Source organism: Uranotaenia lowii, chromosome 3, assembly GCF_029784155.1.
Source record: "Uranotaenia lowii strain MFRU-FL chromosome 3, ASM2978415v1, whole genome shotgun sequence".
Taxonomy (NCBI): Eukaryota; Metazoa; Arthropoda; class Insecta; order Diptera; family Culicidae; genus Uranotaenia; species Uranotaenia lowii.
Genome location: NC_073693.1, coordinates 114,357,228 through 114,370,775, shown reverse-complemented (window position 1 = coordinate 114,370,775; position 13,548 = coordinate 114,357,228). Strand labels below are relative to the sequence as shown.

Here is a 13,548-nt window from a genome sequence, read left to right as displayed (position 1 = left end):
GTATCGCTCTCGTTAATAAAAGTTAATTAGTTTTAATAACGGTCTTTTACTTCGACTAAAACATGGTGTCAGAAGTAAACCCATGATTAAGATAGACTTTTAGTGCCGCGTCATTATTACATCGCGCAAAACGTTTATTTCGTCACGAATCAAAAGTTTTCGTTTTGACAAGTACCGGGCCACGCGAGGTGCCGGTAGCCATTTTGTTTTTGGCAGTGAAAAAAAGATCCTCGTCGACATGGATCAAGGACAATTTAAAATGTTTTTGGAGTACCAAACGAAGATGTTCCAGCAATTGCTGCAATCGGTAGCGCCAGCAGCTGGCCAATCCGAAAGACCGCAGCATAGTGCCTCTAGTGTAACTGTTCCACAGCCGTCGCCATTATGTTTGGAAGGTGACATGGCTGAAAATCTAGACTTTTTTGAAAAATCTTGGAACGAATATGTGAAAGCCGTTGGCATGGACAGGTGGCCACCGGCGGAGAATGGCCGGAAAGTGAGTTTCCTTCTATCAGTGATCGGAGAACAAGCAAGAAGAAAGTATTTTAACTTTGAACTAACGGAAGCGCAGCAAGTCGATCTGCCGTCAGCTCTGGCGGCAATAAGAGCAAAAGTGTTAGTGAAAAGAAACATTATTATAGATCGATTGGATTTCTTCGAAGCCGTTCAGAATCCAGTGGAATCCATCGATGAGTTTTACGGTCGTCTCAAACTGTTAGCGAAGATGGCCAAATTAGGAGCGCTCGAAGAGGAATTCATCGTTTATAAGATTGTGACCACGAACAAATGGAGCCACCTACGAACCAAAATGCTGACAATTGCGGATATCAACCTTGGAAAAGCTATCGATCTGTGCCGAGCCGAAGAGATAGCGAGCAAACGTTCTCAGGATCTAGCATCTACTTCAGCAAACCAGCCCAAGGATGTACTAAAAGTCAGCAAGCAACGAGGAAGTTTCAAGCCAAGGAAACCGACGTGTAAGTTTTGTGGCGAACAACACGATTTCGCAAAAGGAGTTTGCCCTGCTTTCGGCAAGAAATGCTATCGATGTAACGGGAAAAACCACTATGAAGCAGTTTGCAAGTACCGCTCGTCGCAGAAGAAGCATAGCAAGAAGTTCAAACGTGTGAAGGAAGTGAAAGAAGACAGTCCTTCGGATACCGGAGCAACCTCAGACAGTGAATCATCCACGGACGAAGCCGAGGAGGAGTTGGAAATCGGCAGAATATTCGATAACTCAGGAACCGGTGGCAGCGTGTCGGCTGAGCTGAAAATGAAATTCGGAAACGTCTGGAAAAAGGTCCTCTGTGAACTGGACACAGGTGCGAACACGAGCCTAATTGGGTACACTTGTCTGATGCAGTATACTGGTAAGCGAAACCCTTTGATTCTTCCTTCCAAATTAAAATTACAAAGTTTCGGTGGTAATCCGATCGATAACATGGGAGAAGTTAAAATACCTTGCCGAAGAAATGATAAAAAATATCGATTAGTGCTTCATGTAGTAGAAGGCAATCATCGTCCACTTTTATCGGCTAGAGCATCTCAGGAGCTAGGATTTGTAAAGTTTTGCCACAGTGTCTCCTTCGAGAAATCAAAAGCTCCTTCTGAACCCCCAAAGAATCTATTCAGCATTTATCGAGTTAAAGCTCAAAAAATCGTCGATAGCCACCCTAATCTTTTTTCGGGCTATGGTAAGCTTCCCGGAGAAATTTCCTTGGAGATTGATCTCAACATTGCACCGTCTATTCAACCACCTCGACGTGTACCTATAGCAATCCGAGGTAAACTTAAAGAAGAACTCGAGTCATTGGAGCGAGATGGAATAATCGTCAAGGAAACCAACCACACCGACTGGGTCAGTAACCTGGTAATAGTACAACGAGGAGGCCCCGAATCAGGTGTACGCATTTGTCTTGACCCGGTACCGTTAAACAAGGCATTGAAACGACCGAATTTGCAGTTTGTCACACTAGACGAAATTCTACCCGAATTAGGAAACGCCAAGGTGTTCTCTACTGTGGATGCCAAAAAGGGATTCTGGCACGTGGTGCTGGATAAAGCAAGCAGCAAACTAACAACATTCTGGACACCCTTTTGGGAGATACCGTTGGACACGTCTTCCTTTTGGTATTTCTTCGGCACCGGAGATATTCCAGATCAAGTTGCAGGAGGTCATCGAAGGCTTAGAAGGAGTGGAATGCATTGCCGACGATTTGCTGGTGTATGGTGTTGGTAATTCGTTGGAAGAAGCGCTGCAGAATCACAACGAACGTTTGAAAAAGTTATTATGCAAACTTGACGCCAGCAACGTTAAGCTCAATCGATCGAAACTGAAGTTGTGCGAAAATTCAGTTAAATTTTATGGACATGTTTTAACTGACCATGGGTTGAAAGCAGATCAAGACAAAATCAGCACCATAAAACAATATCCCGCTCCAACTAATGCCAAGGAAGTACATCGATTTATCGGCATGGTCAATTATCTAAGCCGATTCATCCCTAACTTAAGCGCTAACATGTCTAACCTACGAAAATTGATTGTCGAATCAACACCATGGAAATGGACTGCTGTAGAAAACGAGGAGTTCAATCGGATTAAGTCTCTGGTAGCCGACACGAAAACGCTCAAGTACTACGATATGCACCTGCCATTGTCAATCGAGTGCGACGCCAGCAGCACTGGTCTTGGGGTAGCCGTGTTTCAGCAGAATGGCATTGTTGGGTACGCTTCACGAACATTGTCTGCAACGGAAAGAAATTATGCCCAAATAGAGAAGGAATTATTGGCTATTCTATTTGCGTGCATTCGTTTTGATCAGCTTATTGTTGGTAATCCCTCGACAACCATCAAAACTGACCATAAGCCATTGATAAATGTGTTTCGTAAACCTCTTCTGACTGCGCCGCGAAGGCTGCAACATATGCTGCTGAACTTGCAGAGATACAATTTGGCAGTAGAGTTCATCACTGGAAAGGACAACGTCGTAGCAGACGCACTATCCCGAGCACCACTTCCAGAGGCCGAACAATCGGAGGAATTCCAGAAGCACAATGTTTACCAAGTGTTTAGTGAATTAAAAAGTCTAGACCTCAAGAATTACCTGACTGTGTCGGACGCTCGATTGGAAGAAATCAAGACCGAGACAGAGAAGGATCCATCGATGCAGACGCTTGTTGAATTCATTCGTGGTGGTTGGCCTTCATCTATTGATCGTGTGCCGGATAATTTGCGTGTCTACCATACCTATAGACATGAATTGACATCTCAAAATGGTTTAGTGTTCCGAAACGACCGTATTCTGGTGCCATTTATGCTGAGACGAAAGCTGATAGATTGTTGCCACACGAGTCATAATGGCATCGAGGCCACTTTAAAGTTAGCACGAGCTAATTTGTTCTGGCCTGGGATGAGCTCCCAAATCAAGGAGGTGATAAAAAGTTGCTTCATTTGCGCCAAGTATGCGGCATCGCAGCCAAATCCACCTATGCAAAGCCATGCGATACCGGTATACCCTTTTCAGCTGGTGTCTATGGACGTATTTGTGGCCGAGTATTTGGGATCGAAACGTTATTTTCTCGTCACTGTTGATCACTACTCCGATTTCTTCGAGATCGACATTCTTAAGGATCTCTCAGCCGATACAGTGATAACGGTCTGCAAGATGAATTTCGCTCGTCACGGGATTCCCCAGCGATTGCTCACTGACAACGGAACCAATTTTGTGAACCAAAAGATGATGAAGTTGGCAGCAGAATGGAACATCGAGCTCGTTACCTCAGCACCCTACCACCAGCAAGCTAATGGCAAGTCCGAGGCGGCCGTCAAACTTGCAAAACGACTGTTGAAAAAATCGAACGAAAGCGGTGCTGATTTCTGGTATACTTTGCTGCACTGGCGAAACATTCCAAATAAAATCGGATCGAGTCCAGTAGCCCGTCTCTTCTCAAGGTCCACACGGTGCGGGGTTCCTTCAGCAGTTTCGAATTTGCAGCCGAAAATTGTCAAGGATGTACCAGCTAAAATAGAAGCTCATCGTCAACGAAGCCAAGCAAACTATAATAAGACAACTCGTAACTTACCGGAACTGCAAACTGGATCTCCGGTTTTTGTTCAACTTACACCATCAACAGACAATCTTTGGACTCCTGGTATCGTCCAAAAGCGATTGACCGACAGATCGTATGTGGTACAAGCAAACGGAGAAAACTATCGCAGATCACTGGTTCACCTGAAGCCAAATTCAACGGAAGCTGTTGTTCCAGATATTTGTCCAAACCGAAACACCAACCGAGCAAATATAGCAGCTGATAATCAGGAAGCAGTACCAAGTTCGGAGAAAGCAAATCAAAACGAATCAGATGATTTGTTTACATCGCAAACGTCATCATCATCGATTACACCAACGCTATCATTGATGGAAAGGGTTCCGTCAGTTACACCGAACGAGATACACCGTCCGAAGAGAACCACCCGCATTCCAAAAAAGTTGAACGACTATCAACTGGATTTTTGAATTTAAGAAAAGGGAAGATGTTGTATTTGACTACATGTTGGTGATTTATGATTCAGCGTGTAATGTTCAGTCTATCTTGAATCGTCGTTATGTACGTATCGCTCTCGTTAATAAAAGTTAATTAGTTTTAATAACGGTCTTTTACTTCGACTAAAACAGGAGAATCTAGAGGTGAACAGGGCAAACGTTGAACAGCTAGAATCCCGAGCCTCGGAATTGCCGACAGACGGAACAGTCGAAGAGCAATGGTGTGGAATGCCTTTATCACGACGAACCATGGTACTCTCGGTAAAGTTTGTGGAAGAAGAAATGAATGGATGTCGGATGAAACTTGGAGGATGGTCGAAGATCGGAGAAAGGCGAATGTCGGAATTGAGCAGGCTTGTACCGGGTCAGCCAAAGCAGCCGCCCGCTTACGATACGCGGAGCTGGAAAGGCAGTTAAACGAGCTTGTAGACGAGACAAGAGAGCCTGGACAAACTCCCTAGCTGAAGAGGGAGAAAGAGCTGCCGCCAATGGAGATATCTTTATGACATTACTTTATGACATTTCTCGCCGCCTCAGTGATGCAAGAACTAATGCCGCTGAAAGATCGAACAGGTTAGTTATTGACCGATCGAATAGATCAGCTCAAACGATGGACTACGCACTTCGCACAACTCTTCCGAGTCACGAATAGCAATGGTCAACAGAACTCGCAGCTCGAAGCGCCAACAGTAAGCCGCATAAATGGCGTCAACTCGGAAGCGCCCTAGCTGGTTGAAATAGAAGCGGCGATCAAAAACATTAAATCCAACAAAGCACCTAGGATCGATTGCATCCCTCTGAAATGCTGAAAGCACCGGTTCTTCGCTGACATCTGGGATACTGCAACATTCCCGGCCGACTGTATGCAGGGTATCCTCGTAAAGGTCCCGAAGAAAGGAGACGTGACAGAGTGCGGTAACTGGCGAGGCATAACGTTGATCTGTACAACCCTCAAAGTACTCTTCAAATTGGTTCTGAACAGGATCCAGGAGAAAATCGACGCTAAACTCCGATGCCAACAAGCTGGATTCCGATCCGGACGATCATGTGTGGTCCACATCACAACGCTACGAACCATACTTTAACAAATCAACGAACTCCAGGGCTCTCTTCTGCTGGTGGTCGTTGATTTCGAAAAAGCATTCGACCGACTTGACCATGAAAATATCTGGGCGGCTTTAAGGCAACGAGGGGTTCCAGAGAAACTAGTCCATCTCATCGAAGCACAATACGAGGTATTTTCGTGCAAGGTCTTGCACGACGGTGTCTTGTCCGAACCAATCCCGGTATCTGCTGGAGTGAGACAAGAATGTATCTTATCACCGCTACTTTTTCTAATCGTAATGGATGAGATTTTGACTGGATCGATCGACTGTGCACCGAACCGAGGATTGCCGTAGAATCTTTCAACAATGGAGCAACTGAACGACCTTGACCTGGCTGACACAACCCAAGAGCAACGACCCCACCGAAAGTTCCAAGGCAGCAGGTCTCAAAGTCAATGTCGGAAAGGCCAAATCGATGGAGATCAACACAGGAAATCCCTCCAGTTTTATGGTAGCTGAGCTATAAGTTGAGAACGAAAATCCGAATCTTCAACTCAAACGTCAAATCCGTATTTGCTGTACGGGTTCGAAACTTGGTGCACATATGCGGTAACGATGCGAAAACTGCAAGTATTTGTAAACCGCTGCCTGCGGAATATCATCCGCGCTTGGTGGCGTGGCAACTGGATCTCGAATGAAGAACTACATCGCCGGTGTCATCAAAGGGCGCTAGAAATCGAGATTCGGGAACGTAAGTGGAGATGGATTGGGCACACGCTACCGAAAGATGAAAACGAGATTTGCAGAGAGGCGCTTGAATGGAATCCAGAGGGACATCGAAGAAGAGGCAGATCCAGAAACTCGACAGTTCGCTGAAATCCGAACTGTCGACGAGAATCTTGACTGGGACCTGGTGAAGACGCTGGCTCCGGATCGTCAACATTGGAGGTCTTTTATAACGGCCCTATGCATCGGAGGATCGGCGCGGGATCATTAAGTAAGTAAGTAAGCTAAAAAGTGGGTTTAAGTATCAAAAATTTGTTTGTCAAAGAAAAGTTTTGTTTAGGTGGTCGAAACTGCTTACGTTTTCATTCCCACAGCCTAATTGCAAATAATTCAAATAAACATGGATTTTAATGAAACAGAAATTAAAATTATCTGCAAGGTCAACGAAAACTTATGATCTTTATTCTCACATTTTTTTTTAAATCCGTATGAAAAAAAGGTACTAATATTAGCTCAGTTTGTTTGAAAGTTTGAATTACTGTGCTGTTTCCGTCTGTTTACTTTTTATTTTAATTCTGTGTCAAGAGAAATACTTATTAAAACTCTATTTCTGTTTTCAGATTGCTGCAACGTTATCGACCTATTTCGTTTTGATGCTTCAATCGGGCAATTTGGTTACAAGAGCTGTATCAGATTAAATATATTCAGTTGTTATGATGGCAAGAGAACTAAGTTTCTTAAACATTGAGAAATCCTTTCCTCCAATAATTTCTGTATCGAAAATCAGTCAATAACATTCACTAAGGAAGGCATCACACGTGTGGCGTAATACGAGTTCGTAAGAATGACAACATAACCATGATTGAAATTTAAGATGTTTTTCGATTGCTTTCCATTCGACCTAATGTAAAGGGTGATACGGTCAAAATTTGGTCAATATCAACTTGACGTATTTCTTTCAATTTTGCATTTAAAAAACCTGAACACCCCTCATTTTGAAGGTGTGTGTGTGTGGAATGTTGCTCCTATTTTGATTTTGGAATTCACTCTTCAGTTGTCAAAATGCCGTCCAAGAAAAAAGAGCAGCGTATCAAAATTTTGCTCGCGCATCGCGAAAATCCGAGCTACTCGCACGCAAAGCTGGCCAAATCGCTAAAAGTTGCAAATCAACCGTTACAAATGTAATTAAAGTGTTTGGGGAACGTTTGTCAACAGCCAGGAAGTCTGGATCAGGGGGAAATCGAAAACCGGAAGTCGTTGAGACGACAAAGAGAGTTGCCGGTAGTTTCAAGCGAAACCCTAACCTCTCTCTCAGAGATGCCGCAAATAAGCTGGGTGTATCGTCTACAACCGTGCATCGAGCCAAAAAACGAGCCGGACTTTCGACTTACAAGAAGGTAGTGACTCCAAATCGCGATGATGAACAAAATACGAACGGCCAAAGCGCGATCCCGGAGGCTGTACACTTTTTTTTTTTTTTTTTTTTTTCTTTTATCTGGGATTTTAAACTTGTTTGCTTATTCATCCCGTAGATCAAACCGTTTCACGTTGTTGGCAAGCAGATTTCTCATTGTTTTTGTATGCATTTTTTGGATTTTTGTAATTTTTTTTCCTCGGTTTTTTCTTGTTTTTTTTCGGTTTTTTTTTTTTTTTTTTTTTTTTTTTTTTTTTTTTTTTTTTTTTTTTTTTTTAAAGGGAAAAGATAGTTAGAGTTACTAAAGAGAAGATCTTGTGCTTTCTCAAGATTTATGTAGAAAGGAAAGGGAAAGATAGTAAAAAACAAACATTGAATGATGAGTCATATTTCGAAGAGAAGTTTGGATTTGGTGAGGAAAGTTATAAGTTTTTTTTCTTCGTAAGGACAGTTGGAAAGGGTTTGGCGTATTCTTGGGGATAGGTCACAGGATTGTCTTAGAGGGAGGTATTGGTGGCAGGTGGTGAGGATGTGTTTGACGGTTATTGGGGAATGACAGGATATACATAGGGGGGGTTCATCTTTGGTGATTATGTGGGCGTGAGTAAGTCGGGTGTGCCCGGTACGTAGCCTGGTGAGGGCTCGCCTCTCAGGTTGACTTGGTCTATCGGACCATTTTTCGGTGGTATTTTTAACTTCGCGCATTTTGGCGTGTGAATGGTTGAACCATTTTATATTCCAGGCATTTCTTATTGTCTTGTGAATGAATCGAGTGGCGTCAGATTGCGGGATTTCAATTGAGGGAGGGGAAAGCTCTGTACCGACGGATGCCAGTCGGTCGGCCACCTCATTGCCCTGAATACCGGTGTGACCCGGCACCCAGCAGAGTACGATGTTTTTCTGGGGAGCTGTCTCTGAGATGGTGTGGACCCATGGGTGTAGTACGTTGCCGGCAGCCAACGCCGTCAGAACACTGGCCGAGTCTGAACAGATAACGGCACCTGGATCTGACATTTGTATTGCTTCTAGTATGGCGTAGGCTTCGGCGCTGTAAACAGAACAGGATTTAGGGAGAGGCAAGCTTCGGTCGGAGATACCATTGTGTATGCCGCATCCGACATTACCATTGTTGGTCTTGGAACCGTCGGTGTAGATGTGGGGCAGTTCAAGGTACTTTTCATCAACCAGTTGACGGAAGAAGGGCAAAACAATCGCGGGGGGGCTCCCAGCTTTGATTTTATGTTTCAGGGACAGATCAATGTTAGGTGTGGGGTCGTTCCAAAATTTGATTTTCAGCCCTTTTCTTGAAGAGATTGATGGGAGAGTAATTCCGGCAAGTTCCACTAATAGTGAGTTGGTTCTTTGGACCAACGGTGAGTCTGGGGGGCATTGATAGGAAAGAGAACGAATAGCTTTGGAGGAAAGGTGTTTAGCGACAAGAAATTTGAAAGGAAGTTGCCCACTTTCGGCCATTAGAGAATCAATAGGGCTGGTACAGAATGCGGCACTAATTGTTCGGATGCAGTTATTGTAGAGTGGTTCCAGTCTTTTGATAACTTCGTCAAGTGCCAGGCTGGTAAAACCGAGGCCGTAAAGGATAGAGGGAATAAGCCAGCCGTGGAGAAATCGAAAAAGGGAATCTCGATGGGCAAAACTGGTTTTGTTGGTGAGAATTCGAAGAATATTGAGCTTGTTAATGGCATTCTTTCTAATTTGATTCATGTGGCACTTAAAGTTTAGGCGGTCATCAACCCACACTCCTAATATCCGGGAAGAATGCACCAGTGGGATGATTTGGTTAAGCATTGTTAGTGGAGGAATTTTTTTGAGTTTTCTTCTGTTAGGGCCGAAATGAAGAAGGGATGATTTGGAGGGAGAAAACTGAAATCCAACGGTAGGGGCCCTGCAACCGAATTGACGGCCGATTGCAGTCTTCTTCGAGCCATTCTAGCAAAAGGAGAAGTGGAGATTAGGAGTATGTCGTCAGCGTACACTAGTGTGTCGATGTTGTTTGGGATTGTGTGAAAGAGTGTGTTTATCGCTATTAGGAATAGAGTGGGGGCAATAACAGAGCCTTGAGGCACTCCTCCAAGAATTGGTTTAACGGATGAACGAGCTCCATTGATGAGTACTTGAATGGATCGGTTAGTGAGGAAATCTTTGATGTATTGGAGCATCCTCCCACCAAGGTCCCATTTGACCAGTTGGGTGATTATTGCCGGTCTGTCAACCCTGTCGAACGCTTTCGACAGGTCGAGCGAGAGACATTCGACGTGTTGGTGTTTTTTTAAGGAGGTTGAAAGGATGGATTCTAGTTCTACGAAATAGTCGTCGGTAGACCTCCCGGTCCGAAAAGCGAACTGTCGAGAATCTAGAAGCTTTCGTTTTTCTAGGATGGTTTGTAGACGACGGTTTACCATCCTTTCTAGGATTTTCCCGGAGCAATCAAGAAGGGTAATTGGGCGATAATTGTCGATCAGGTGTAGGTTTTGCTTTGGTTTGGGAATAGGTATGACTAGTCCAGTCTTCCAGCTGTCGGGAAGTTTCCCTTCCGACCAGATGAGGTTAAGGATGTTAAGGAAACACTTTTTGCCGAGGAGTGATAGATTTTTTAGTAAGGGGTATCCTATTTCGTCTGGGCCGGCGGATAGGCCTTTCACTTTTCGAAGGGAAAACTCCAGTTCATCGACGGTGAAAGGGCTATTGTAGTCGGAGTTTATATGACTGGGTGTGGAGGGAAGATCGGGTAGAGGAGAGTTGGATGAAGTTGAGACTGAGGAAAAGAGGTCACTGAAGGAGTTGGCTAGGGTAGAAGGATCATTGGTGTATTTGTTGTTAAGCAGGATGTGGTAGGGGTTTTTACGGGAGTCCCCGTTGAGGGTCTTGATTTTTGCCCAAAGTACATTGGAGGGGGTATTTGGATGTACTTCTTCGGTAAATTTCTGCCAGCTTGCGATTTTAGCGTCCTTCACTGCTCGTTTTGAACAGGACCGAGCGATTTTGTAGTCGGCGAGAGCAGATTCTTTTCGAGGGTCATCGTTGGGGATACGTTTAAGAGCGCGTAGTCTTTTTCGCCGTAATTTGATGGCATCTCTAACCTCGGAGGTCCACCAGGGGACGGCGCTTTTCCCGGGCATACCACTAGTGCGGGGGATGTGTTTTTCGGCGGATTTTAGAATAATTGTGGAAAAAGTTTGAACGCAAGTAGGGTTATGAGTTGATAGGAGGCTGTCAACGTCAAGTTGATAACCAAGCCAATCGGCATTATCGTACTTCCATCGAGGCCTGGTAGTGTTTTGCGGGGTAGGATGTTGGATTTTGATTAGGATGGGAAAATGGTCACTGCCATGGCAGTCGTCGAGGACATTCCAGCAAAACTTTGGGCCTAGCTCCCATGAGACCATCGTGAGGTCCAGGGCGGACATGTTACCTGTAGAAGGGTCTAGGCGGGTGGGTTGAGAGTTGTTCAAGATGGTTAGGTTATGGGCTATGGCAAGATTTTCTAAATAAGATCCCTTCCTAGATGTGTGTGAACTGCCCCATGACAGAGAGTGGGCGTTTGGGTCAGACATGATAATAAATGGTGTTGGAATTTGTGGGAGTAAATCGTCGATCTTTTCAGTGAAGTCAGAGTAGGTAGTTTGAGGTGGGATGTAGAGAGAGACAGCAGTAATGTTGAACGGGTAATGCAGCTTGGCAACGATAACATTCAATGTGGAGTTAATATTGATCAGATCGTAGGGGATTCCATTTTTAATTGCAAGGCCAGCGCCTTGTCGGGAGCTTGGGTTGCTGGAGATATGCAATTGATAACCCTTGATGAGATTTTGCGGTACTGAAGAGTTGCAGAGAATGTCCTGAATGGCCAAAACTTGTGGGGAGAATCTCTGCATTAGTAATTGGATGTCTGGGAGTCGGCTTGTTAATCCTCGTGTGTTCCATTGAACGGCAAAGATTAATGATTTTTTAGGGGCAGGAGATTTTTTGGGGTTCTTACTGGTGGATGTTATACTGCAGTTGTTTGTGAACATTTGGGAGATTGAATTGGGGGTAGAATAAGCCATTTTTTTTAAAATAAAGTGGTTTGGTTTTCGGAAGTAAGAATTTCTCAAAGTCGAGTTAGGATGACTTACCAATTGAGTTTGATGGGGGACTTGAGAGGTTACCTGGTATGGCTGGCTTCTTCATCTTCTTCGGTGTTGTTACCTGGCTGGGAGGGCTTTCGATGGAACTGTTTTGCCTATTCCGTTTCGGGGTGGACGTGTTGCTTGGTGTACGGATGACCGTCGTGTGACGATTGTTGCCGCCGTCACGGTCGGAGTCGCAGCTGGAGTCGTCGGAATCCTCTTGAGTGGTTGTGGAACCCCCAACAAGAGTAGATTCGTTGAGATTGTCCTTGAGTTTGGCCAGTTGTTCCAGAAGTTGAGAAACTTGGGCTTCCAGTTGACGGATCCGCTCGTCTTTAAGGGTTTCGGCTTGAGCTCGTCCGGTGGCTTCTTTTTGGCGCTGTAGTCGGCTTCTGTAAACCTTGACGGCCTCGCCTTGGGAAATTCCCAAGTCGACTTTGAGGCGGACAATGGCTTGTTCCTCTTGAAAGATGGGACAGTTCCGGTTTATGGATGAGTGGGTTCCTTGGCAGTTGACACAGTGCGGTTCATTGGGGCAGTCCTTGTGAACTTCAGAGTCACCACAGTCGATGCAGATGGGGGAATTTTTGCAGCGCAGCTTCGAGTGGCCATATGTGCCGCAGTTGTAGCACAAGAGTGGGCGGGGGTAATATGGCCGAGTTGCGATGCGGATGAATCCGAAGAAGATATGAGGAGGAGGAGTGGTGCCCTTAACGGTGAGTACCATCGAGTTGGTCGGAACCGTTTTTTCGCCGGATTTTCTTAGAAAACGATAAACTTTCGTAACGCCCTGATCGGCAAGGAAACTTTGCAGATCGTCGTTACTTAGTCCCGCAGCGTCTTCACATGACACCACGCACTGGCAAAGGTTAAGGGTCGGGTGGTGTTCGATGGTGATCGGAGTGCCGTCTATCAGTCGATCCAGTTTGAGCAGCTTGTTGACTTGAGCGGAATTCCTGACTTTAAGGAGATAACTCTCCCCTCGGTCAGTAGGATTCTCTCCGTCAATTTTTCCGACGTATTTTTCGACAGTCATCGATATGATGAAGGGGTTTTTGGGAAGTTTTTGGAGGCCGGATGGTTTCATTCGGAGAAATTGCATATCGCCAAACTCTCCAAACGGGTCCATCCATGAAGGAACAGTTCTCATATTTCGATTTCCTGGCGGGTTAAGTGCCCCGCCCCACACTGGGGGAGTTTCCCCCATCTCGGAGTGAGAAAACACTAATTGCGATGTTTCGCTGAATAAACACCACACTGGCACTGGAAACTCGCGTGAAAAGGATGTCCGTGATCGAGAATACTCGAGAACGCAAGAGAGAAAATACTACACTTTACGCAGAGCGAATGGAAAAAAACGTCCGATCGGTAACGCGGTCGAATGCGAACTGGTGGAGGCTGTACACGACGATGCTGACGAAGTTTGACTGCGTGGTAATTGTTCAGTCCGTAGAACGGACTGAAGAAAACGCGCGAGCCGAAGGAGAGCAACCGCAAGAAGGTAAGCGGTCCGAAGCGGGAGAGCGGGGAGAAAAACCATCGACCAATCAGCGAGCAGCGCGCGACGAGCCGAGGCTATAAAAACCGTGGTCCCGTTCGTCGAGCGAGTTCAGTTTTCATTCAATCGCGGAACCGAAACCATCCCGAAGAAGCGAAGCGAGAGAGAAGCCGAAGCAGCAACCAGAGAGCGA

At 45.3% G+C, this 13,548-nt stretch overlaps 2 protein-coding genes across 2 annotated transcripts; one reads left to right on the top strand and one right to left on the bottom strand.

Moving 5' to 3' along the window:
* Window positions 1–238: 238 nt before the first annotated feature.
* LOC129752535 (uncharacterized) lies at window positions 239–4,517 on the top strand. Its single transcript, XM_055748309.1, has 2 exons — window positions 239–2,062; window positions 2,160–4,517. The coding sequence occupies exons 1-2, from the start codon at window positions 239–241 to the stop codon at window positions 4,515–4,517; spliced, it is 4,182 nt and encodes a 1,393-aa protein (XP_055604284.1).
* A 3,597-nt stretch (window positions 4,518–8,114) lies between these two features.
* LOC129752534 (uncharacterized) lies at window positions 8,115–9,536 on the bottom strand. Its single transcript, XM_055748308.1, has one exon. It carries the CDS (start codon window positions 9,534–9,536, stop codon window positions 8,115–8,117), a length of 1,422 nt encoding a protein of 473 aa, XP_055604283.1.
* Between the last annotated feature and the right edge of the window lie 4,012 nt (window positions 9,537–13,548).